The 25,359-nt window shown below is 56.5% G+C and overlaps 1 protein-coding gene across 6 annotated transcripts in view; it reads left to right on the top strand.

Moving 5' to 3' along the window:
- Positions 1–24,223, top strand: part of Arap1 (ArfGAP with RhoGAP domain, ankyrin repeat and PH domain 1) — a 51,557-nt gene extending 27,334 nt beyond the window's left edge. For 3 of the 6 annotated variants that reach the window (XM_010603225.3, XM_033764199.1, XM_010603227.3), the window contains 30 exons: positions 390–511; positions 653–802; positions 1,161–1,230; positions 1,539–1,659; positions 2,033–2,235; positions 2,459–2,565; positions 4,415–4,614; positions 6,133–6,218; positions 7,615–7,797; positions 8,726–8,900; positions 10,033–10,203; positions 11,870–12,005; positions 12,268–12,370; positions 13,164–13,359; positions 13,629–13,680; positions 13,774–13,937; positions 14,056–14,268; positions 14,590–14,695; positions 15,077–15,224; positions 15,313–15,399; positions 15,484–15,552; positions 15,838–15,955; positions 17,354–17,467; positions 17,684–17,829; positions 18,298–18,330; positions 20,813–20,895; positions 21,713–21,763; positions 21,936–21,999; positions 23,415–23,564; positions 23,795–24,223. In XM_010603225.3, coding sequence (XP_010601527.1) covers positions 390–511; positions 653–802; positions 1,161–1,230; positions 1,539–1,659; positions 2,033–2,235; positions 2,459–2,565; positions 4,415–4,614; positions 6,133–6,218; positions 7,615–7,797; positions 8,726–8,900; positions 10,033–10,203; positions 11,870–12,005; positions 12,268–12,370; positions 13,164–13,359; positions 13,629–13,680; positions 13,774–13,937; positions 14,056–14,268; positions 14,590–14,695; positions 15,077–15,224; positions 15,313–15,399; positions 15,484–15,552; positions 15,838–15,955; positions 17,354–17,467; positions 17,684–17,829; positions 18,298–18,330; positions 20,813–20,895; positions 21,713–21,763; positions 21,936–21,999; positions 23,415–23,564; positions 23,795–23,812 — 3,639 coding nt within the window. In that variant the 3' untranslated portion in view covers positions 23,813–24,223. The remainder of the gene's footprint in view (positions 1–389; positions 512–652; positions 803–1,160; positions 1,231–1,538; positions 1,660–2,032; positions 2,236–2,458; positions 2,566–4,414; positions 4,615–6,132; positions 6,219–7,614; positions 7,798–8,725; positions 8,901–10,032; positions 10,204–11,869; positions 12,006–12,267; positions 12,371–13,163; positions 13,360–13,628; positions 13,681–13,773; positions 13,938–14,055; positions 14,269–14,589; positions 14,696–15,076; positions 15,225–15,312; positions 15,400–15,483; positions 15,553–15,837; positions 15,956–17,353; positions 17,468–17,683; positions 17,830–18,297; positions 18,331–20,812; positions 20,896–21,712; positions 21,764–21,935; positions 22,000–23,414; positions 23,565–23,794) is intronic. The other 3 variants (XM_033764198.1, XM_019204397.1, XM_019204396.1) reach the window with 3 other exon arrangements.
- The last annotated feature ends 1,136 nt before the right edge of the window (positions 24,224–25,359 follow it).

Here is a 25,359-nt window from a genome sequence, read left to right as displayed (position 1 = left end):
ACTTTGGCTGCATCTGGCTGGGTGTATGTTCCCTCCAGCCTCTGTGTCTCTGTCATGAGTGACTGTCCTTTTCTCTTTCACTTTCTGTTCCCATGTCACTCCCTCTCTGAGTATCTGACTTGTAACCCAGTGCCTTTCTCTGCCCCTTTATTTTTCTATCTTTATTCCTGTCCTAGGTCTTCGTCTGCCACTGGCTGTCCTGTCCCTGTGACCCTGGGTCCCTTGTGGTCTCAGCTGGGGGTGGGGTGGAGGGGGGAGTGTGAGGAAACAGAAGTAAAAGTGCTGAGTCATGTGGGTCAGGGGTGGGTGGACAGAGCTTGGAGTGGCATCCCGGGGGTGTGATCAGAGTTTGAAGGGGAGCGTGACACTCAGTGGGCCTGGGGGTACAGGAGGACCCCCCACCGAACCGAGTCCCTCGGGCTGTGCGTGTGGCCAGTCTGCTGAGTGAGGGGGAGGAACTGTCCGGGGACGACGAGGATGAGGATGACCGTGTCTACAAGGGCGTCCCCAAGTGAGTGCCTGCTCCATGGTGATTCCCCCACCCGGCCACCTTCCTCCCAAAGCCCAGCCCGTCCCTGGCCCTCATGTCTTCCCCAGCCCTACCCCGGGGGAGCCCCTAGCCCTGTCGCCCTCCATCCCTTCTCTTTCCTAGTGGTGGATGGCACAGCAGCAGCCTGAGCTCTCCCCTGCCCAGCCTGGTCCCCGAGCTCGCGCCGCACCCCATGGATGAGCTGCCTGGGGGCTCCCCCCCCATCACACCGGTTATCAAGGCTGGCTGGCTATATAAGAACCCGCCGCAGGGGTGAGTGAGACCTCTTGGGTCTGCATGGGGACAGACAGTGCTCTAGGACTCTGGTGACATGGATCGGAAAACAGAGGGCTCCACAAGTATTTGAGCAGGTCTCCCCCTGGACACACTCGTTACCAATTATCTGCTCCACACCTGTTTTAGAACTGGGAAGTCTTACTTTGTCTTCCTTCAGTCACTCTTGTAGGTAAAGTCTGTTTCCCCCAGTGGATCTTTGAGATCTTTTCTCCTTTGAATCCAGTTGACCCTAACTTTGTGTGTGGCTTTCGGGTGGTAGGGCTGGGATAACCCTGAACCTCTCCCCTGCCCCACAACCCTTTGCATCATTGTTTCTCTGCCTCTGCCTCTTCAGGTCTTATATCTATCAGAAGCGATGGGTGAGACTGGATGTTGATCACCTGCGATACTTTGACAGTAACAAGGTGAGGCCTACATCAGTCCTGGACTTGACCCTTGCTCTAGCCTGGGGCCAGGCTGAACCCTGACACTGGATAGAGGTGATGTCCTAACCAGAGCCACAGTTTGACTCCTTGACCTATGTCCTCCTGGCCCCTGGCCCATTAGCCCATAGGCAGCCATGGGCAGAGGTTAGGGTCACATGGGGCGATTTCTGACCACCCGTCAAGAGACAGGCCCGCGGCCTTCATTTCCGCTGACACTGGGGGAGCTGGTGAGGGACTCTGGGGACTCCACTCTACCCCCGAAACTCAGCTCTTTTCCTTCTCCTCAGGATGCCTACTCTAAGCGCTTTATCTCTGTGGCCTGCATCTCTCGGGTGACTGCCATTGGAGACCAGAAGTTCGAAGTGATCACAAACAACCGGACCTTTACCTTCCGGGCAGAGAGTGATGGTGGGGAGTTCATAGGGTGGCGTGTGTGGGTGGAGGGAGAGAGGAGACTGGAGGTTTGGCCAGATAAAGGGAGGAAGAGAAGCAAAGTTGTCTGCTCCCCACCTCAGTCCAGGGCGGTAACATCCTTTTCTGAGGTGGGGACACTCCTGAGTCCCCAGGGCCATTCGTCCCTGTAATCAGGGGAAGCAGGCTGGGGCAGGTGAAGTGACTTGCCCAGTGTAAGTGGCCCAAGCTGGGACGGGGCCTGAGCTTGTCCAAGTCAGAGAAGCCCGGAGGAGTGGTGAGTGGGCAGAGGCATTTCCTGAGGAGCTCAGGGCCAGCTGACCTGGGAGCTCCCTCCTGGGCCCAGGCTCACTCAGCTCATCTCCCCCAGTGGAGCGGAAGGAGTGGATGCAGTCTTTGCAGCGGGCAGTGGCTGAGCAGCGCACCCGGGGCCAGCAGTCTGGTGCCTACCTGGTGGGAGTTCGAGGCTTAGAGCAACCCGACTGCGCCGGCAACCTGGAGCTGCGTGGCTTCAAGAATAAGCTATATGTGGCTGTGGTGGGGCACAAAGTGCAGCTCTATAAGAATGTGGAGGTGAGAAAGGTTTGGCTAGGTTACTGAGCCTCTCCCTGTGCCGTACCTGCCTGGGACCTGAGCCCAGCCCCTTTACTCATGCTCAGATTCCTGAGTCCCCCCTTATCTCCTTCCTAGGCACTTTCTAGTCCCTACACTACCACCTTTCCCTCCTCTCCCTGTTCCTGGGCCTTACACCTTGCCTCCAAAACCTTGCCCTCATCCCTTCCTGCCCATCTGCCAGGAGTACCACCTGGGCATTGGCATCACCTTCATCGACATGAGTGTGGGCAACGTGAAGGAAGCTGACCGGCGCAGCTTTGACCTTACGACACCCTACCGCATCTTCAGGTGAGCCCTGGCTCCCTCGGCCTTGCTTGGCTGTGTCGTCCTTCCCTCCAGGTGTTTTCTTCTTGCACAATGGGGGTGGTGTCCCTCCCTTCCCAGCCCTGTCCCGCCCAGGCAGGTCTTGGTCTTCACTCCCTAGTCCACTCTGGTTTCTCCCTTCCAAGAATCTTACTCCATTCCGCCTCCCTCCGGCCATCCCTGGCCCATGCGCCTGCTGCACTGCTCTGGACTGCCCCTCCTGGCTTTGTGCACTGCTGCCCGCTGCCCTCCCTTCCACCTGCCCTGCTCCCTGTATAGTGCTCTTGGTTTCTATGAACACTTCCTTGTCTCCAAGGCAGCTTTCTCATTCCATGTGTCTGCAGCCTGTCCTGGGTGCTTCTCTCTGGGTCTCAGTGTCCCCCAGTGTCTGTCTCTGTCCTCTGCCCTCTCTCTGGCAGCCTCACCAATCCCCAAGCCGTTTCCCACCACCTCTCAGGCTCTGTGCCTGGCTTCCAACTCTGGGCCTATCTCTACCTAGCTGTGTGACCTGGAAGACCACTGTGGTCTTGTCCAGGGGAACTGAGGACTCTCTGACACTGTGTGGTCCATAACACGGGCCTAACCACCACCACCATCTCTTCCCTGAGCTCAGCAGGCTGCCTGGCGAGATTTCTGAGTGCAAGACCTGCTGCTTGATATCTCCACATAGGCCTCTCCCTGCAGCTTCTTCCCTTGCTCTGCCTAGAGCCCCTTCTCAGCCCCGTGCAAACCTATCACCACCCTTCTGCTCCCACCTCTGTCTGTTCCCATCCCTCTGCCCCAGCTGTCCTGGCCCAGGCTTGCAGACCCCTGGCCCAGCTGCCCATAACTTTACCCTTTGGCTGCATGTCTGAGCCTCTGTGTTCCACCTGAGTGCAGAGCAGTAGGCTTTTTTGTTGATAGCCACATTTTTATTTGTTTGTTTATTACATTTGAAGTACTCTGATAGCATCTTGGCCAGAGATTTATTGCCATAATCCTTACCTTTTGCGCAACCACAGAGTCTACCTGTAGAATTTCCCTCTGTGTGTCGGGTCCACACAGGCCTGCCCACTCCCGTGGTTGCTTACTGCCACCAGCCTTAGTGAGGCTGACCGGGTTTTCCGTACCAGGGCCACTACCAGCCTGACACACAGGCCCGTTGCTGTTGGCTGTCAGTGCTCATCTGTCTTTGGTGGCTTTGCAAACTCCACATGCCCAGGCTGCCATGGATGAGGGGGCCCTTAGCCCGTCTCCTGATGGTTCTAATGTCCTTTACCCCCAGCATTGACTGTGGTAGTGGCAGTGGGCTTTGGGTGGTGTAGACCCTACACATTTGAAGCTTAGAGGTGATAGTGTCCTCAGAGAAAATGTGTGCGTGTGTGTGTGTGTGTGTGTGTGTGTGTGTGTGTGTTCTGTTTATTGTCCAGTCCTCTCCCCCTTCCCACTTAAACCCTCGACCGGTGCTCCATTGTCCTCAGGGTGCACTTTGACCTCTGCTTGGCACAGGCCACTCCCTGTCCATCTCCCAGCCTCTTCTGCCGGTCTTCCCTCCTGCCTACAGGCCCTGGAATGCCCCTTTGGGCATGCTGGTCTCTCTGCCTGGAGTAGCCTTGTAGCCCTTCTACTTAGCAGGCATCCTTTTTCCTAAAGCCCCGGGCCAGGCAGGGTCTCCCTGGGATTCACAGTCTCCTTGCCTTGTCCACACCTACCCTCTCCACCAGATCCAGGATGCCTCTATCTTCTGGTTGGAAGCTTCTGGTGCCTTGTCCACCTGCTTCATGCTGTGTCCCTTATGCTGCCTCAAGTCCCTCCAAATCCTTTCCCACCTGTCCCCCTACTCCTTTGTCCCCAGCTTCTCCGCAGACACAGACCTAGAGAAGGAGCAGTGGCTGGAGGCCATGCAGGGAGCCATTGCTGAAGCTCTGTCCACCTCGGAGGTAGCTGAACGCATCTGGGCCGCAGCCCCCAACAGATTCTGTGCTGATTGCGGGGCTGCCCAGCCTGACTGGGCCTCCATCAACCTCTGCATCGTCATCTGCAAGCGCTGTGCAGGTGCGCATGTGCTGGGGGCATCTGGCAGAGCAGGCGGGGCTGACACGTCGGAAGGGCAGCTGGTCTGTGTGGCAGGTGGGAAGCCGCCATTCATGAGGTTGCTTGTGTATGCCACGTTTTTTCCATGCCATCATCTTTCACTGTAAAGCAGTAGTTCCATCTCATGCTGTGGGTGGAGGCATGGAGAAGGAAAATGGGATTTTCAGGATCATCTGGCAGTAGGTGAGCCTGGATTTAAGCCAGATCTGTTGGGTTCTGATGTCCCTATTGCATCAGGGGAGTTGAGGCAGGCCAGGCTGGGCAATGCTCTTGTCTAGAGGGAAATGAGACAGGAGACCCAGGGATGTGGTCAGATTTGCATGTCTGACTCTGGCTGGTGGGTGGAAGTTGAGTTTGGAGACCAGTGAGGGGGCTGCTGCGGGATCATGCTGCGGGATCATCACACAAGAGACCATGGGCACATGAGGGTTTTGAAGGGTTTATGGTGTGAAAGTCTTAATGAGGGGTCAGGTGAGGAGGATGACAGTGAACGAGCAGGGAGCCCAAGGTGCACTCATCTGTTCCTGTATACGCCAGACACTGTGCTATGTGCTGGGGATTGTGCCTTCACTGGCCGTTCCTTCGTGGTGACTTTGGGTGGCTGTGTGGGGGAATCCTTTGAAGTGAAGAAGTTGATAAGCTCAGGAAGAATCTCAAGGCCTGTGGGATTTCTAGAGCAAATGTCCAGGGGCCTGGAGCCATGGGGTCTGGTTACACACAAAAGTGATGAACCGAAGGGCTGACAGGAGGGGATGAGGTTCCCTGAGGGAGGATGCACAGGGAGGTGGGCCAAGCCAGAGCCCTCTTGCAGGTACTTCCTCCTCACTCCAGGGGCCTCCCATGGGGCCTATGGCCTGTAGCTAGCTGGTCCCTCCAGCCCCAGCTCCTCCCTTCACCTGCCTTTCTACTGAGATTTAGTGGGTGCCCACTGTGTGCTGGGTTTTGTTCTGGGCGCTGAGGATAGATCCCAAACAGTCAGGCAGGGTTTCCACACACATGCAACTTTACATTCTAGTGAGGGATGCAGATTGCATGGGAACCAGTAGAAGCCGGGGGTGGGGGGGTGGGGGCTGCCAAGTGTGCTGTTGGAGAATGAACTGTTTGTCTGGAAGCCCTCTCTGAGGAGGTGACGTGTCAACTGAGATCTGAGTGCTAGGAAGCAGCATGGGGAGATGGGAAAGAGAGTCCAAGCAGGAAGTTGGGCCTGGAGGGAAAGCAGATAAGGAATTGAGATCTAATTCTGGCCCGAAATGGCCTTAGATGGCTACAGAGAGCCAGTGTGGTGCGTGGGCTGCTGCAGAAGCCCAGGTGAGGGTTGCAGGGCTCAGAGCTCTGCTATGGGGAGCAGGGGTGTGTGGCCATGTTTCAGAGCTGAGCCAGAGGCGGGGCTGGTACTTGTGGGGCTTGGCACTGGGGGTTGGGTGTGAGTACTCAAGTGAAGGGGGCCCAGATGACCCGAGTCTGCCCCTCTGCCTACAGGGGAGCACCGCGGCCTGGGTGCTGGCATCTCCAAGGTTCGGAGCCTGAAGATGGACAAGAGGGTGTGGACAGAAACCCTCATCAAGGTGGGAATGCCCCTGTTTCCCACTATTGCTTGGGGTTTGACCCTCTCAACTGCTGCCTGGGTCTCTCATCTCCCCTTCCCCATCTCCTTTGGAGCTAGGGAGACCTTTGTGGTAATCTCCTGGGTGAGGAGTTTGGGAAAGCTGGCTTTTGGCAAAATAAACTGACGGGTGAGCTAAGAATGTTTTTTTATAGCTTTAAAGGGTTGCAAAAAAGAAGATGTGACAGACTGGATGTTTTCTTTAAAGTTTATACTATTTACTATTTGGCCTGTTAGAGACTCTGTCATCCCAAGGTAAAGATGGTTCCTGCACAGAGTTATAATCTGCCTGAGATTACCCCATAAATCCATATTGACTGCTCAATCCTGTCCCTTTCCTACTTCCTGACTAACCCAGGCCTTCTTCCCCTCAGAGCCTTTCACCTTTCTATTTGTCTGAGTTCACAAGCACGAGTGGGTACACTTCGCATTACAGACGTACGTGTGCACTCATACCTGTGGACTTGAAGTTCCTTGGTACCATACACATGGGACTTGCAGTGAGAATCTTTAGCAGGAGGCTGGGCTTGGGGACCTGCCACACAGGGCACTCCTGACAACCCTAGCCAAGCTAGGTGTCACATTCACTTGTGTGTGCACTGTGCACTTGGCACATAAGCGATGAAGATTTTGCATATGGTGACTGACTTTCAAAATAATCGTATGATTTCGGATTAGAGTACTTAATTTACAGATGAGTACTTTGAATCCCAGGGAAAGAAAATAACTTGCTAAAGCCACAGAGTGATTCAGTAGTGGCAGGGACTGTTTCTGCTTTGTTCTCTGCTGTGTCTCTAGCATCCCACAAAGAACTTGGCAAAGAAGGGGGAGTGGGGAGCCCAGGAAGTGGCCATGGAAGGAGTGCTGAGCAGAAGGAGTGAATAAAGTAGTTCCCCCTGTGCTGGACTCCTGCAGTCTTCTAGAATCTGCCTCCACCTCTGTTGGAGAGGGGAGTGTCAGAGACAGAGATGTTTCCAAACTCTCTGCCCTCCTCATTGGCTGACCGTTTAGACACAAACTCTAGCTGTGACCTCAGGAATGCGGAGTTCCAGATGTGGGGCTGGGGCGGGCAGTGGCAATAACGGGATAACCTCAGGCAGTTGGGCAATGCAGGGACCCTGCGCCAGTCTGGAGGTGTTTACCTGTCGGACTGTCTGCCTTTTGTCCTGTCCCAGCTGAAGAGTTGGGCTCAGAATCCAGGGCCAGGGAGGAGAGCAGTCATAGTCCCCCAGCAGGCCTAGCTGCTTCTCACCTTCCCCGTTGGGAAGTGGTTGGGTGGCTTGGCTCTCCAAGACCCTTGCTCGACAGCTCAGACCTGGCTGTCATCTGTCCCCTCTGACTCTCACCCACACCCACAGCTCTTCTTACAGCTGGGCAATGGTGCGGGGAACCGCTTCTGGGCAGCCAACGTGCCCCCCAGCGAGGCCCTGCAGCCCAGCAGCAGCCCGGAAGCCCGTCGGCACCACCTGGAGGCCAAGTACAGGGAGGGCAAGTACCGCCGCTACCACCCACTCTTTGGCAACCAGGAAGAGCTGGACAAGGTCAGGCCCTGCACCTCTGGAACCCATGAGGCCATCATCTTCTTGTCCTTACATTGTTCGGGCCCTCTTGAGACCACCCCCTTTCTTCCTGCTGCCCCATCTCAGCCCATCTCTACCAGCTCAGAGTTGGCATATGGGGAAACTGAGGCTTACAAGGCCTGCCTGAGGAAAGTTAGGGCGTTGCAAGGAGGAGTCAGGCCTGACCTTGGGCCAGTGCCACATCCCGAGCATCTGTCTTCCTCCCTCCTGATTCCTCTGTCTCCCGCACCCTGTCCTGTTCCTTCTGAATCCTGCCAAAAGGAGTGAACTTGATGGGGATGCTATTTCCTGTCAGGCTCATGAAAAACAGCTGGAGTGCTCCGACCCACCCTTATCCACACCCCATTCAAGAGAAGGCCCCATTATGGGCCCCAGGCCCTGACAGGCTGGAGCCAAATCTTGGGCCCTAATCTGGCTCAATTTGAGTGGGAGACAGCTTGCTCTGAGGCAGGGGGATGCTATTTATGACCTCTAGTTGGCCCTCAGCCCCTCCCCAAACAGCCCCATACTGGCAGCTCAGTTCAGCTCTAGAAGCCCAGTAAGAGCCAGGCCTCCACCTCCCAGAGACCCAGGCGTCCTGCCCCAGCCCAGCCCAGTCTGGCCTGCAAGCCAGGAGGGCGGCAGCTCCCATTGGTTGGGAAGGCCGGGCAGGCAGTGAGGAATTCCACTGTGGGAGGAATCAGCTACAGAGCCCCCTCTGCCCCTCCACAAGGCAGAGGGAGCTTGAGATCCTCCAGGGCCTGCAGACTGACCAGCAGCTCTGTTCTGGGGCTGCCACAGGGGTGAGGCCTGGGCACGAGCGAGCCTGGGTGACTTCTTTCCTTGCCTATACCCCCATTCCTGCTGGCCTCTACTCTGTCTGGGCTTACTGACCTCTCCCTTCTCCCAGGCCCTGTGTGCTGCAGTCACAACCACAGACCTGGCTGAGACCCAGGCTCTCCTGGGCTGTGGGGCTGGGGTCAACTGCTTCTCAGGGGACCCTGAGGCCCCCACACCCCTGGCTCTTGCCGAGCAGGCTGGGCAGACACTGCAGATGGAATTCCTTCGAAACAACCAGACCACGGGTGAGTAGCCAGTGGGACTGCCCCCTCAGGCAGGGGATGGGATCCCTGCTGATAGTTCAGTCCTTTGGATGGGATGAGAGGTGCGCCCACCCGGGCGGGGCTGTGCATCACCCTGGGAAGTTTGACTTACAGGCCACTTTCAAGCTGTGATCCCAGTTTGCGGGGACCCTGGGGCAGCAGTGTATGATGTGGACTGAGTTTGGGTGTCAGTGTATTTGTGTGCTCCCTTTGTGTGTCCCTTCGTGTCCCCTTTCTGTGACTCTATGTGTTTGTGAGTCTCTTCCTCACTCGCAGTGTGGGTCTGTCTGTCGGGCGGCATCTGTTTGCTGGGGTATGTGCATCTCGGCGTGGCTCTAGGTCTGTTTGATCTGATCAAGGCTGTTGAGGGCCTGGGGGTTTGTGTGTGTGCTGCATGTCTGTGCTGCTCTGTAGGGCGATGTTGTCTTTCTCTGTGCGTGTGACCCACCACAGCAGCCCCATCCACAGCTCTGTCTGGGTGGAGTCCAATCACAGACTTGGGTTAGATCCCATTTGACTCCTACTCTTGTGGTGGGTAAGGAGGAGGTGTTAGAGGTGACTGGTGCTGGTAATGGCCTAGGCCTGGCCTCCGGGGCCACATCCCGGGGCTGAGGGTGGAGCTCAGTGGCTAGGGCCCTGGGCTTGGAGCCACGGGTGGGTGGAGTGTGCCGGGCTGGAGAGAGCCCAGGTGTCCAGGAAGGCACAGGAGACCACCCAGCTGGCTTGGGCTTGGGGAAAGAACCCCTCCCCATTGTTGATCACAGAACAAGGCTGGCACCGAGCCCCTTCCTTGGCTTCACGCTGTCTGGGACAAACCTCTCTAGGGATTGTTACTGAGTTGGCCCCAAATCGCCCTCATTCTAGTGTGCCTGGCCTTGTGCCTCCAGCAAGGAGCTGGGGATGAACTGGGAGTCAGGGAGCCTTCAGGGAAGGGAGGTACTAGATCTGGGCGTTGGCAAGGGCAGAGGTAGAGAAATGGTTTATGTAAAACCCACAAGGTAGGAGTTGGAGGCCGAGGGTACTGATTGTGAAACTGAGGAGCCAGGGCTGGGACTTGAATGGGAGCCTGGTGCCCAACCCAGCAGGAATTAAGGTGGGGTACCCTCCTGGGCAGCCAGCATGCAGCCTCTCCCACCCCCTCACTCCAAAGAGGTCCCTCGGCTGGACTCCGTGAAGCCCTTCGAAAAGCACTACTCAGTTGTCCGGCCAACCGTGAGCCATAGTGGCTTCCTCTACAAGACTGCTTCTGCTGGCAAGCTGCTGCAGGACCGCCGGGCACGGGAAGGTGAGTGCTGTGCCACACCCTGCCCTGGCCCGTGGCATTCTGGCACCCCTCAGGGCCGGGAGACCCAAGAGGATGTCAAGGGCACTGTGGCAGAGCCACCTGGAAGGCTTTCTGGATGTGGTCTCTGGTACACAGGAGGTGCTTAATAGATGGGCCTACTGGGGTAGGGCTAAGGCATGGCGCTGCAGAGCAGGCTGCTCACTGCCAGAGTCTGCTTGAGATCAAAGAAACCCGTCCTGAGCCCCTGGTGGGCGTGGCCCTCTGCTCTGTGGTCTGGTTTGCAGCCTGTGGATGGTACGAAGTTTGAGGAATGAACTTGAAGTTCCCTCCCTGTCCGATCCCTGCTTTGATTCTGTCCCCACTTGACTCCTGCGCAGAGTCCTTACTGTGTCCCTCCAGAGCCCAGAGTTGGCTGTCCTCCCTTTCTTTGCCGTCCTCCTTCTTGTCTCAGTCTGCCCTGTTTTCTGGCCTCCTTGCTGTTTCCTAGGTGCACCAGATTTACTCCCACTTCACTCCCGCTTGTTCCCTCTGCCCCAAATGCCTTTTCCAAATGTCTGTGTGGTCAGTCATTTCAGTAAGGTCTCTAAATGTCACTTCTGCAGAGCTGACCCTGACCTGCTTATCTAAAACGGTGCATCCCATCTCTCTCTCTTGATCCCCCTGTAGCCCTGGTGCCTGGGAAGTGCCCGGCACCCAGTGGGCACTTGGCACATGTCTGCAGAAGGAAGGGGGACTGAGGCAGGGCTGTGTTTCTGGAGGGAGCGCATCCTCAGGCACAGGCTCGGGGACACCTCACACTCAGAAGGCAAATGTCAGGCCCTGGTAAGCACGATAGGCTGCGGTGGGAACATGGGCTACCACCCACTGCATCCCTCAGCACCTCCTGCTTCAAGCCCCGCGGTGAAGCCCTCCTGCTCCCACAAGTTCTTTGGAGCTGTCCTGTTCATGACCGCTCTGCCCTGGTCTACCTCCCTCTCTGATGATGTCATTTATATAACTGCCTGAGTCATCCTTTTTGCCCTGGGTGCCAGGAAGCTCTGAGGCACTGTGAAGCTCAGTGCTATAAACTCTACACATCTGGATGGCCTTGATGTTCTGTTAATTCTACCCTTTCCTGGTCCAGATTCCTATTTCCGTTTCCTCTGTGGGATCTTGCTGGGCTCCTCAGAACCATTGTAGGAGGAAGCAGGATATAGAGTGAAAGGTGCCTCTGGCAAAGGAGGGTGGGCATAAAAGGCTTCCTGAGGCCTTCAGGCTGTGGGTAGAGCAGACTGAGTAAAATCTGGGATTTGGCAGACATGGAGGTGGGCAGGGGAAGACCCAGTAGGACCTTGAATGCCAGGCTGAAGGGCACAGACCATCCTGAGGATGAGGGGTGGCCATAGGATGCTTTGAGCAGATGAAGGGGATGGAGACTGATCTTAACTAGACCACTCTTGGGTCTCAGAGGAGGCCAGGAGCCAGTGAAGGGTGCTGCAGAGGTCTGGGGGAGAGCCGGATTGGTGTGGGTTGTACTGAGCAGTGGGGCTGCAGAAAGCAGAATGAATCGGGAAACACGAGTTAGAATGGACAGGATGTGGGGCAGGTGGGGTGGGGGCTCAGGGAGGATGCGGAGGGGCTTTTCAGGTGGGCTCCCTCATGGCTCCCTTGCCCAACTTCTCCCTAGAGTTCAGCCGACGCTGGTGTGTCCTCAGTGATGGGGTTCTGAGCTACTACGAGAATGAGCGGGCAGTGACACCCAATGGGGAGATTCGGGCCAGCGAGATTGTGTGCCTGGCAGTGCCCTCTCCAGACTCTCATGGGTGAGTAACTGTGGCCCAAACTCTCTGACTGGAGAGACAGGGAAATAGGCCCAGAGACGGGCAGGGCTGCCCTCGGGTCACACAGTGAGCTGTATATGTACTGACTGAGGTCTCCTCAGGCTCCAGGCTCCACTGCTCTGAGAGGGGTGTGTCCAGGTGGGGGTGGGGGGGATAACAAGGGCTGTGGGTAGTGGGCCGAGGATGGTAGTGGGTGGGCAGCAGGAGGGGCAAGGTGGGTGAGTCCTGGCCTGTGTATTTGCAGCTTTGAGCACACCTTTGAGGTGTATACAGAGGGAGAACGGCTGTACCTGTTTGGGCTGGAGAGTTTGGAGCTGGCTCGTGAGTGGGTCAAGTGCATTGCCAAGGTGGGCCTGGGCTGGTAGGGCAGGTGTCTGACAGGCCAGGTGGGACCTCTTGGCAGATCATGTATGGAGCAAGGACGGGTGAAGAACAGTGACAAAGGGCAGGCCTCTCAGGCCTGATACAGTCTGCAGCCCTCTGGAGGGAAGTCTGGAGACTCCCAGCCCTGAGGAAGAGGGGATGTGGAACTTGCAGTCTTCTTCCATAAGTGGCAGCCAGTGCCGTCTTAGGATGGACAGTGCAGACTCCAGGGGAGATGAGCTCCTTGTCCCTGGAGGTATACAAGCAGAGGCTGGAGGGAAGAGGAAGGAAGGCTACCAAGGAGGAGAACTCTACCTGGGGGACTAGGGCCAGGGCCCTTTTGGATTCCCTGTGCAGTGAGATCCTCTGACTCTCTTGGTCATTGCTCAGTTGCTGTGGTTCCTAGGAACCAGTATTTGGAGCCCTGGGGCCCAGATGGGCCAGTCTGAGTCCTGGCGCTTGACTCCCTTGTGTGGGGGCAACGTGTAGGGTCTAGACACAGTGTAGCCAGTGCTATAGCAGATGGTCAGAATGCTTGGGCACCATGGGTATGCAGAGAAGGGACATTCTTCATGGTTTTGGGAAGGGCCAGAGGAGGGCACATCTGAATGGATGTGCAGTGGGCATGATACTGCAGTTTGGGCATGGTGCTGGGTTCTACTCTGAGGAACAGAGGAGAGGGCAGCTGAGTAGGGAGCGCCACAAGCCGAGGCACTTGGGTCCCAGAAAGGAGGTGCTGTTGGCTGATACAGTCCTCCTGGTCATCTCCCCCATCAGGCATTTGTGCCTCCCCTAGCTGAGGACCTGCTGGCCCAGGACTTTGAACGACTTGGGCGCCTACCATACAAAGCTGGCCTGAGCCTCCAGCGGGCCCAGGAAGGCTGGTTTGCTCTGACTGGCTCTGAGCTACGTGTCGTCTTCCCAGAGGGACCCTGTGAAGAGCCGCTGCAGCTCCGGAGACTGCAGGAACTTTGTGCGTGGACCTGGACCCAAATCCCAGCCAACCTCCAGGGCACCCTGTCCCAGCCCCCAGCCCCCAGCCCCTGCCTAGAAGTCTGAGCTGTATCCTGGCCTGGCCAGGAGCCAGCCTGTCCTCCCTGTCCTCTTCTGCCCTTAAGGTGCATCTCAGTGACCTCAGATTAGTGGGTGGCTCCTAGGGTGTGTGCCCAGAGAGCCCCAGGAGGGAGCAGGTTGGGAGTCATGAACGAGGTCTGGGCCTCACCCTGACTGGCCCCTCCACAGCTGTTCAAGGGGACAGTGAGAGCCAGGTGCTGGTGCTGGTGGAGCGAAGGAGGTGAGTCACAGCCTCCTGGAGGGGCTCTGGGTAGCTGGGCATTCTGACGAGCCTGGGAGAGATGGAGCAGTGACTTGAATGTCCTTTGTGTAGGACACTGTACATCCAGGGGGAACGGCGGCTAGACTTCATGGGTTGGCTGGGGGCCATCCAGAAAGCAGCAGCCAGCTTGGGGGACACCCTGTCTGAGCAGCAGCTTGGGGACTCAGACATCCCAGTGATTGTGTACCGCTGTGTGGACTACATCACGCAGTGCGGTGAGCCCTGCCTCTGTGGCCCAGACCTCACCCCTACTGCCCAGGCCCCACCCCTTGTGGAGAGACCCCAGGACCCAAGATCTTTTTGAAAGTATCTGTGCGCCCCGCCCCTTCCCAGGCCTGACCTCCGAGGGTATCTACCGCAAGTGTGGGCAGACATCGAAGACCCAACGGCTACTGGAGAGTCTACGGCAGGATGCCCGCTCTGTGCACCTCAAGGAGGGCGAGCAGCACGTTGATGATGTTTCCTCTGCACTCAAACGCTTTCTGCGGGACCTGCCAGATGGGCTCTTCACTCGTGCCCAGCGCCTAGCCTGGCTGGAGGCCTCAGGTGGGCCTTGCAGCCCATGCCCAGCCTTATCAACTCTCTCTCTGGTTTCCCTTCAGTCCCCATCATGCACCTGGACTAGGCATGCTCCTGCAGACAGGCTCCAGGCTGCCTTCCTCTCCTGCTTCTCCTTCCTCTTGTCACTGTGTACAGAGCCAGGGTCCCTTGTGGGTGGAGAATCCCTTATCCTTGCTGAGTATCTTGCCTGCTTGGACTGGGAGGGCAGAGAGAGTGTTGTCATCCAGCATGACAGGCAGAGCAGCTAGGGGCAGAGGGAGGCCTGAGGGGAGGGGTTCTGACCTGTGACCCATCTCCCCCACCCAGAGATTGAAGATGAGGAGGAGAAGGTCTCCAGGTACCAAGAACTCCTGGTGCATCTGCCCCCTGTCAACCGGGCCACAGTGAAGGCCCTTATCAGCCACCTGTACTGGTGAGGGGCAATACCGGTGCGAGACTCTGGGGGGATGGGGTGGAGAAGACACTTCTACTCCCATCCTGGCTGACTGCCCTCCCCTGGGAACCAGGTAGGCCTGGGGACTGTTCTCCAGCGTTTGGTCTGTCATCTTAACTTGCTGCAGGGTGGGAAAATAGAGGATTTTCAGTTTGGGGCCAGGGCACCTTGACCAGATCTCCCAGCTTCCCAGCCCTACTCTTCACCAGGCCCCAAGACATGTCCCTTTACTTAGGAGTCTACTCTGACCATGACCTCCCTTGGCCGCACTCTAGTGACCTGTCTTAGACCCCTCAGGAAGATGGGCTGGGAAGCTCTGGGCTGGGCTCCTCACGCATGCATCTTTCTTCTCCTCTCTAGTGTCCAGTGCTTCTCTGACACGAACCAGATGAACACACACAACCTGGCTATTGTGTTTGGGCCCACGCTCTTCCAGACAGATGGGCAGGACTACAAGGCTGGCCGGGTGGTAGAAGACCTCATTGGCCACTATGTGGTGGTGTTTAGTGTGCGTCCCCAGCCAGTGGTCAGGGGAGGGCAGGGCTGGGCTCTTGGGTGGCAGTGACCTTCTACCCCTTGCTCTCTCCCCTTCCCAGGTGGACGAGGAGGAGCTGAGGAAGCAACGGGAGGAGGTCACTGCCATTGTGAAGATGCGAGTGGCTGGCACTGCCAGTGGGACCCAGGTGGAGGCCGGGCCTGGGTGGGGGGCTGGGCTGGTGGCAGGCAGCTGCTCCGCCGACCTCCAGCTGAGCCTTGTCTCCCTGCAGCATGCTGGTGACTTCATCTGCACAGTCTACCTGGAAGAGAAGAAGGCAGAAAGTGAACAGCATGTCAAGGTGAGGGCTGGGGACCTAGAAGCCAAGAGGCCAGTAGAGCCAGGCTGGGCTAGGGGACAGCCCAGATGGCCCAGGGAGTAGGGCTTCCAACCTCTAGAGAACCCAAGTGGGACTGTGTCTGGCTGGTGCTGGGCATGTCTTTCCTCCTGCTTGTCAGGACCCTCAGAGACACCCACGGCATCCCGGGACTCAGAACCTGAGAGGGGTGGGTTTGGAATCCCACAACAGGGTTGTGGCAGGGCAGGGGCCAGGGTAGGTTGATCTCCTTCTGTTTGGTCATCACAGATCCCAGCATCCATGACATCTGAGGAACTTATCCTGGAGATCCTGGACCGCCGCAATGTGGGCATTAGGGAGAAGGACTATTGGACTTGCTTTGAGGTCAATGAGAAGGAGGAGGCAGGTGAGTGACCACCAGGACTGGTGTGAGGCTGGTGTGGTCTCATCTGGGCCACAGCCCTAGCGTATCCTCCTTTTCCCCTGCTGTGTGGGGACCATGGTATGAAAAGGGTTTTGGATGACACCTGTGACTATTGTACTGGTGAAGACTGTGGTCTCTGTGATGGTGGTGATGGACTGGCAGGGGTTGAGGGGATGGCTGCCATGTGGCAGATATGGACACACAAGGGGTCGATGGTGCCAGCCATCCAGCCTTGATGTTTTCTCAGCAGTCAGTGAGAATGGTGTTGGTTGCAGAGGTGATGATGTTGAATTCAGCAGTGGAATTGCAGGGTGACACCGTTCTTGGTGGTGTAGGGCACAGGGAGTGGTGATGCGTGCCGCTGGGTTAGCGTGGTGGTGGTAGTAGTAGCGTAGGTGAGGGTGATTGTGATAGTATTGTGGATGGCTGTGGAGTAAAGGGATGATCAAGGCCTTTTATGGTGGACCGTGGTCTTGGTATCTGTGAGGTGAAGAGTGATCTTGGATTGATCAAGGTTTATTTGTTTTACTGTTGTTTATTGAATGCCAGGTACTGGGCTGAGGAGCCAGACGTGCCATCCCTACCCTCGTGGGGGTCAGTCTTGTGAGGGATAGAGACATTAATCCTATGATCACACCAAGAAAGAAACAGCAGCAACCCTGTTAACTGCTATGAAGGAAAGGCCCACGGTGTCACCAGAGCTTATGAAGGGTCTCTCTGGTTTTGGGCCTGAGCCAAACATGGAGGTAGAGTAAGAGTTACTTGGTGAAATTGGGGGAAAAGTGCTCCTGGGAAGCAAAAGGCCTTGGGCAGGCAGAGAGACCCGGCTGTCCCGAAGAGAGAAGGCCAGTGTGGGGGTGTGCGGCACAGAGTGGGGCTGTCAGTGGCGACAGAGGAGTCTGCGCAGTGTCTGACAGCAATGCAGGGCCTCTGAAGGGTTAGAGGTGGGCCTGTGAGAAGAACGCTGCGCTAGATGGTGAGAGGTGGGGTGAGGGAAATGAGAACACATGTCGGAGGCCATTTTGAAGGTCTAGTAGTTGTCCAAGGAGAAGCTGGACAGGGTAGGGCAGTGGAGAGGGCTTGGCAGGGATCTATGCACAGAAGGTGGAGGGAGCAGGGGAGTGCTTCTGGCTTGGGCCAGATACTGCTGTTGTTTGTGCTGATGGGGACCTTTGTGGGATGATCACTGGCTTGGTTTCGCTCAGTGCGGTGCGTTGACCTGGAAGTGGTTGTGGGAAGGGTGCTCCTGTTGGTGGTGTGTTGTGCCAGTGGATGACGGGAGTGGTCCATAGATGTGTAGGTGAAATGTGCCATGTGTTGGCCCCTGGTGGTATCAGGTTTTTGGGTCCCAATGACAAACAATGTGTGTAACCTCCCCAGAGCGCCCACTGCACTTTGCAGAGAAGGTGTTGCCTATCCTGCATGGGCTGGGCACAGACAGCCACCTGGTGGTGAAGAAGCACCAGTCCATGGAGGCCATGCTGCTGTACCTGGGTAGGTGGGTCCTGCAGCCAGTGAGGCAGGCTGGGTGGATCCCTCTGTCCAGAGCCAGTGTGGGGCCTGGTGACATTAGCAGCTCAGTCACAGGCCACCAGGCAGGCTGGCCTCTATGGAGGCTGGGGCAGTTTCCCTTACCTGGGGACCCTGCCCTGGGACATCTGGGTCTGTGGGTGGGTGGCACAGCCCATGCTTACCCCAGTCCTCCTCCAGCCAGCCGTGTGGGTGACACCAAACATGGCATGATGAAGTTTCGCGAGGACCGAAGCCTCTTGGGTCTGGGGCTGCCCTCAGGCGGCTTCCACGATCGCTACTTCATCCTCAACAGCAGCTGTCTGCGGCTCTACAAGGAGGTCCGGGTAAGTGGCCCCATGGGTCTTGTCCCATGATGGGCAGCTGCACCCGAGTGTGCTCAGACCCCCATGCACCAACATCCCCCCTTGGCCTGTGAGTGGGAGTGTCTCCCTCACAAGGAGGGGAAGAGCTGTAGACTTCTGAGGCCCTGGGTGGCCTTGTAAAGCCATAGTAGGCCCTGGCACCTGGATGCAGTCATATCACCACACATCATCACAACACACAAGAACATACTGCATGATGACAACTCTGAGTTGTAGCCACACCTGCTTTGCCACTTTCCAGGTCAAATCCCTCCAGAGCATTCTCCGTGCCCACCCTGTCCACAGGTCGGGTGTCTTCTCATATCAGACTTCATTTCGGCCTCCCATCTTCTGCACGTAATTCCATGTCCCCCACCTACCACTTCACACACTGTCCTGGTACTAGACCTGGGGTGACTTCTTCCATAACCCTGATCCTCTATCAAACAGAGCCAGAGGCCGAGGAGCGGGGCCCCTGAGACAGTGAGTAGCTGTGGGCTGACTGCCAGCTGCCTTACACCACCTGGGGGCCAGGCGAGCCGGGTGGGAGCATGAGGGACAGAGCTCCTTGATCTCTCCAGGCATGGTTCCCTGTCCCCCGACCTTAGGGCCTGTGGCCTAAGCCCCTTCATTCCTAGCCTTGTCCAGGGTCCTTTCTCCAAGATAAGTCCCTCTCACTGTAGTACTCTATAATTTTCCATAGGGCTTAGTGTAGAAATTAAGAACCCTGTCATGGAGAACCTAAAGCTTGAATCAGGGTTCTGATCCTCACCTCACATTTCCCCTCATTCCAACTTTGGAGGTCAAGGCCTATCAGAATATCCTTGCTGCTGCCTGATCATAAAGTGTCAGGGTGGATGAGAGAGGCTTGTGGGTACCCTCTGCAGCCCCCCTGACTGGTTGCCCAGCTTGCCTTTGCACAAACCTGGGAGAATAGAGCTCATCCACCCCTCTCTTGGGGCTTCCCTAGTCTTGGTGGGTTACTTCTCTCTGGGGGAAGGCTCTTGCTCAGCTTTAGTTGAGAATCTGCCTCCCATGAGCCCCTGCAGGTCCCATGGAGCATAGATATCCAGTGGAGATGTGCAGCAGGCATGGTGCCAAGCCAGCGGGCTAGCCTGAGCTCTCACTGCTGCCCCACCAGCATCTGTAGCTTCCTTACGCCCGTTGCGTCTCCTGAAGGCTTCTGGACAGGCCAGGCTGCCTGGGAAGGGCAGAGCAGATGAAGCAGGACCCTCACCTCTTTCTCTTTGCTTGATATCACTATTCCTGTAGCCTTGCCTCCTGGGGGTTGCTTTTTCTCTTTGCCTTCCTCTGTGACCACATCTGCATTTTTGAGCCTCTCTGCTCCTCCAGTCAGTTCACCAAGGTTTTGGGATGTTGTCTCTGTCTCTTTCTCCTGCCCTGACTTGGTTTACTCCTTACTTACTGGTGGTTCTTTTCCTCTCCCTTCCATCCTGAATCCTTCCAGTTTTCCCCACATCCTTCCTCTGTCACACCCAGAGCCCTGCGTTCTCCTCGCCAGCACTGTGATCTCCTTTATAGCCCATTTCAGTCTTCTGCTCCACCATGGTGTTTCCCAGCCTGCAGGAGGAGTTCTTCAGTGCTCCTAACCAGGCTTTTCCGTGCTTGTGCACAGGTGTCTTCATCACTGCGTTCTCTCCACACGTCCTCCTCACTTGGTGTATTTTCTCCACACTTGTTTCTCCATATTCACAGCTTGATCTCCCTTCCCACTGCCCAGCTTCCTCCTGGCCTGCAGCTCCTTTCATCCTATGTCTGCAGCCGGGTTTGTTCTGGGCCCTGTTGGTCGGGCAGTATCCATAGAGGACACAGGGCACTCTTGTCAGGCCCTTGGCCATTAGGAACTCCCTGAAAAGTCCCTGTTCAGGCCTTCCTAAACCTCAAGCCTTGTGACAGCATAGAAGTCCCCTCTAGTGCCTGAGCAGCCCATCCTTTTGTGAAAGCAGGGAGTTTACCAACTCCCAAAACTTGCCAGCTCCCCAGCCATCCCATTGTGTTCTTTTTGCTTCTGCTGGGGTACCATGCCTGGAGGGGCTGGGGTAATGGTGGGGAACGAGGTGGAGGCGGCTCAGTCTTGGACCCCCAGCTTTGGTTGTAAGTGAATCTCCCTCCTCTGCCATCTCTCCTGATGTCCTTGCTGGCTCCAGGAGTGCCTGGTAAGGGAAGGGCTCTGAGCAAATGGCCCTCAGAGCAAGAGGAAGACTCCAGCCAAGCAGCTTCTTCCCTGGGTGCCATCGCTGCCATTCCTCTGCCAGCCTGCTCCTTCTAAGCCCAGACCCATGTGCAGAGGTGGGGCCAGAGGGGAGCATGTCAGTGACCTGGCACCTCTCCCCAGTACATTGGTCTCTTGCTTCCTGTTCTAGGCCATCGGGATGTTCTCCCTCTGGTCTGTCGAACAGCAGTGTGCTTCAGCTTGAGTTGTTAGCTTTGTCATGGATCCAAAGGGCTAGTAACAGCTGGCCTCAAGCCTTCTCTCACACAGTCAACCCTGGAGCCTCATGGGGCTGGGAGGGGAGAGCAGTGAATAACAGACAAATGTAGACAGAAGCAGCTGCCTGAAGCACTCAGATGGCACCTACGCATTCCAGCTGGGTGCTGGAGGATACCGGGCAGCTTCTCCCTCCTTGCACCATCTGACCCAGGCCGATGCTATGGGTTGATTCTCTAGTTTGCAGGGCAGCAGACTGGAGCTGGGATTCTCTGCCAGCTGGACCGGTTGTGTCAGTGTTGACTGAGGGTTGACTGTCTGATGCTGCTGCAGGGATGGAGGCTGGGGCTGAGGGCTGGGCTGGGAGGGCTTTGTCAGGGAGGCTTCCTGGAGGAGGTGCCCTATGCTGGGGTTCAGAGAGCTGGGCAATAGAAGAGAGCCGTGTCCAGGCAGGAGGACTGCCTCTGTCCCTGCACTAACTGACTGAAGTGCCCTCGTCTCCCCTTCCTTGCCCAGAGTCACCGGCCTGAGAAGGAATGGCCTGTCAGGAGTCTCAAAGTCTACCTGGGCATAAAGAAGAAACTCCGTCCACCTACTTGGTGAGCCAGGCCTGGGGAAGAGGCCTGTAGCTGGGACCTGCAGGGCTCAGAACCGATGGGGAGGCACGGCCAGGGCTTCAAACTTGACAGGATCTCTGCAGTAGTTCTGAAGTTGCAGTCCCTTTGACCAGCAGCATCACCTGCATGTACCTTAGATGCACAAATTCACAGGCGCCACTCTGGGCATTCTGAGTCTTGGATTCTAGGGGAGAGGCCCAGACTGGGTATTAATTAATTAACAAAGGAACACTGATGCTCATGTTTGAGAACCACTGGCCTGGATCAGAATCCTGTCACTGACTCTCTCTGAGGTCTTTCTGTGCCTCTGCTCCCATGTTTGTGTAATAGGGACACTGCTCATACATCAGTCTCCAGGGGTGGCTGTGTACTTTCAGCTGTTGAAAGGTGCTGTATGCCAGTCTTCTGAATTGCACATCCAAGTCATCAGATTTGGTTTTCTGACTTTCTCCTTGGCTGCTCTCTGTGCCTAGCTGTCTCTGGGTCTAGGGCAGACCTGGGCTAGCATATGGGTACTTTTTTATTTCTTCCTCCCTTCTTCCCTTTCTTTTGTGGGTGTGTGGTGGAACCTGGGGCTGTGTACACGCCAGACAAGCACGCTGCCACCAAGCTACGTGCTCAGGCCAGGCCTGGGGTGGGGGTGGGGATCCAAGGTCCTGGGAGGTGGCGGGTGCTGAGAGGAAGAGGCTTGGCTTTTGTGTGCTCGGCTCATGAGAAGGCCTCGGGCTTTGCCCCAACTCTCTTCTGGGAACTGGTGCAGGCTGACACGTGACCCCGCTCCTTTGCACCTCTTCTGCAGCTGGGGCTTCACGGTGGTGCATGAGACAGAGAAGCATGAGAAGCAGCAGTGGTGAGCAAGGGCCCCGCCCTGAAACCCAGGCTGGAGCCGTAGCAGCACTGGCCCCTTGAGTGGCTCTCCCCTCCCTGCCCAGCAGTACCCTGCTGGGAGACCCTGGGCTGGGAGATGGGCAGGCCCGATGGCCAGGCCCTCAGCAGGGTTCAGACCTCTGCCCTCCCTGCAGGTACCTTTGCTGTGACACACAGATGGAGCTCCGGGAGTGGTTCGCCACCTTCCTCTTTGTACAGGTACTGTGGGGCGGCGAGGTCCCGAAGGCCCCACTGTGGAGAATGGAAGTGCTTGCTTCACTATCTAGGCCATTCACTGCTTCAAGGAGGTTTTGAGTTGCTTTTAATTCACTCCCTGTGTATTCAGTGAGCCCTTCCTTCCTAGTGGCTCTGTGGTCCAGGTTCTCCCCTTACAGGAAGGAACAGAGACCCGGAAGTGACCTGTTATACTGTAATCCCTTTGTGCTATGGTGACAGGAAGAGGCAAGGGACCCTAACCTGGTGGTTTGAGCTGTTAGTGGGATGGCAGCAAGGAAAGCCTGTGTGTGATGGGAGCTGAGTGCCACAGCGTGGAGGGAAGCTCACCAGGAGGGCACGGCTCGCAGGCAGAAGGAACTGTGGGTGCCGAGGCCTGGAGCTGCAAAAGACAAGTCCCACTGTCCAGTGGGTCTAAAGGAAAAAGCCAGAAGGGCCAGAAGTAAGCTCTGGATAGGGAGTCAGGAGCAGAAGCTCAACCTTGAAAAGGCCAGGCGAGGTGGCATACACTTGTATCCAGAACTCTGAGAGGCTGAGGCAGGAAGGCTGCAATTTCAAGGCTGGCCTGGGCAAATTAATGACTGAGTGAGACTCTCAAAATTTAAAAAAGGCTGGGGATGTAGCTCGGTGGAAAGGCCCTAGAGTCAATCCCTAGGGCCTACCATGAAAAAAAAAAGAGAGAGAGAAAAGGAAGGAGGGAAGAGCAGGCTGAATGCAGGAAACCGTAGGCCATGGGAGACTTTCAAGCAGGAGAGAGCAATTTACAGATTTGAGTCAGAGATTTGTAGACCAGGTGTGCAGGGGAGAAGGGACTGAAGGACAAAGCCTGCGCATAAGGAGGGCAGTGACTTGGCTGCTGGTGTGGCCTGGACAGGAACAGGGTGGTGATGATCCCTGAGCCAGAGCAGGGCCAGGGGCTGCTTATTAAGACTTAGAACAGATGAGTTAGAACAAAGATTTGCACAGGAGAGCTCAGAATTATTTAGGGAAAAGAGATAAAACTATTAGAGCCCTGGGGTTTCTTTTCCTCAGTTGCATTCTTTTTGACACTGAGTTTCCTGGTAGTCAGGCCTAGAGGAAAAGAGGGTGAATTCAATATAGTTGGTTCCTGGTGAGAGGAGCTGCAGCCGTGTTCCTCTTGGAGCAGTGTTTTCTTGGTGCTGCATTCTTGGAGAGGTTTGTGGATCTGGAGATGGGAATTGTTGAGTAACATAACTGGCTGTGTTTTGCTGGGGATGCGATCATCTGCTAACAGCTGTTTCTCATAGCAGCTGGGATCAAAGCTGAGGGTGTCACCTCTGATCTTAGCCGGAGGCTTTTCTGGGAAGGGCAGGCAGATCCAGAGCAGTATCTTCGGGAGCTGAGGCAGGCGTGACCCAGCCCTTCTCTCTCCTCCCCAGCACGATGGCCTGGTGTGGCCCTCAGAGCCCTCTCGTGTGTCCCGGGCAGTGCCTGAGGTCCGGCTGGGCAGCGTGTCACTCATCCCCCTGCGTGGCAGTGAAAATGAAATGCGCCGGAGCGTGGCAGCCTTCACTGCAGACCCTCTTTCTGTGAGTGACTTGTCATTCCCAGGGCAGAGGGCTGAGGACCTGGCCTCCCAGTAGCCCCCCTTTTCAGGCTCTGAGTGCCCTCTAGCCCCCTCCATCCTTGGTGGCTTCACAGAGCTTCTCCCTGCCCCTGGTGACCCTAGTTGCTGAAGCCTCTGTGACCACGCTGCACTGACGGTGGCCCTCTGGCCATTACAAAGCTAACGAAAGCTGGCCTTCTGGTGTCTCTACAGGTCCTTCGAAATGTCTGAGCACTGGAGCCAGCCTGGCTCCGGGTCTCTGCTGCTGTGACCGTGACCAGCCACGTCCGACCATGACCAACCATGACCAGGAAGCCTTCCTGTGCAGACACCCTCATGCCCTGTGTGCCTGGTGTGAGCCAGCAGGGGGCACATGAGGAAGCTGTACCTCACATCCTACATCCTGACTGCAACATGGGGCTCTTTGACTGGGGTTGAGGGCAGCAGGGCAGCCCCTCCTGGTACTCCAGGTGCCTAGCACCCCACCCCCCGCTGGCCTGCTCACCCTGAGTTCGTGGGCTTGGAGAGATGAACACAAGCTCTGGAGGACATCATTCTTCTAGAGGCTGGAGGCCTTCGGGCCCCGCTGGAAGGGAGCCCGCCCCCTGCCACAAAGCCCAGAGCAGCAAAAAGCAGGGGCTGAAAAGAAACATTCAGCCTAGTGGGAAGGGAGCTCTTCGGGGCTGAGGGCTGGACTTTGGGGGACTTCAGACCCCTTCCAGTCTGGGCTGGCTGGGGGGGCCCAGGCTGCCTGATGCCCCTTCCTCACTTTGGGGTCTTTTTGATAATATAAATATATCTGTATTTTACCCTATGGTACTGAGGCCTGTGACTGGTTGAAGGGAGGGCATTGGGTGTCCTGGGTTAGTCAGGAAGCCCAGAGGTGAGTCCCTCATGGCCCAAAGCTAGAGCCTGAATTCTTTTCTGACCTGAGCTGTTCAGACACACTTCCTGGTCTAGGCAGAGGCTCATCCTGGCTCCATGCCATCCCCATCGTATCACTGGGCATCTCAGCTGGGGAGTGCTTGATCCAGGCCACGTCCGACCCCAGCTGGGCCTGAGCTTTTGTCCCTGCTGTAGACTTTGCTGGAGACACAAGGCCACAGATTCACAGAAGCTTTGAGAAGAACGTCGGATCGCATGGGTCCTGTGCACACCCCTTCAGAGATGGGACGGGTCTTGCATCAGGGACAAGCAGACAAGACCTTGAATACCAAAGGAGATAATGGGCTGTGTAGAGACAGAGTGGGACTCTCTGGGAAGGTACCAGATACCACATTCCTACCTCTTCTGGAGCCCCGTTACCACCTGCTCCTCGGGGCCTCAGTGGGCAGACCTGCTGACCTGTCCTTGGCAGAGCCAGAAGGAGGGGCCACATGATCTCTGACTCCTGTAATCCAGCTCAGTGGGGAAGCCTGGGTGCCGTTGGGGGCATCAGAGATCTGGACTCCAGGTCCCTTGTCTTTGTATGTTCCAGGAGACTGGAACAGGTTTCTTGAACCCTACTGGCCTGTGCCACAGGTTGGGCCCAAGTCCCTTGTCTTGCCCTGGATGGCTTGTTCAGGCCAGACTGGTATGGATCAAATGCCTGACCGCTCCATCTCTAGCATGGACATGGCTGATGGACCCCCTTGTGCTCAGGGGCTGAGATTCTTCCCTGGATCTGACCTTGTGCTTAACCGAGAGGCCCAGAAAATGGGTGGAACTGGGGGTGTCCACCTGCTACTCACTGTCCTGGCCTAGGAGCTGGCTGCAGTGGCTGCATTTGGCCACTGGGG

Source organism: Fukomys damarensis, unplaced genomic scaffold, assembly GCF_012274545.1.
Source record: "Fukomys damarensis isolate Sample0158 unplaced genomic scaffold, DMR_v1.0_HiC HiC_scaffold_16, whole genome shotgun sequence".
Taxonomy (NCBI): Eukaryota; Metazoa; Chordata; class Mammalia; order Rodentia; family Bathyergidae; genus Fukomys; species Fukomys damarensis.
Note: the sequence above shows the minus strand (reverse complement) of the source record. Positions and strands in the feature narration are given on the sequence as shown.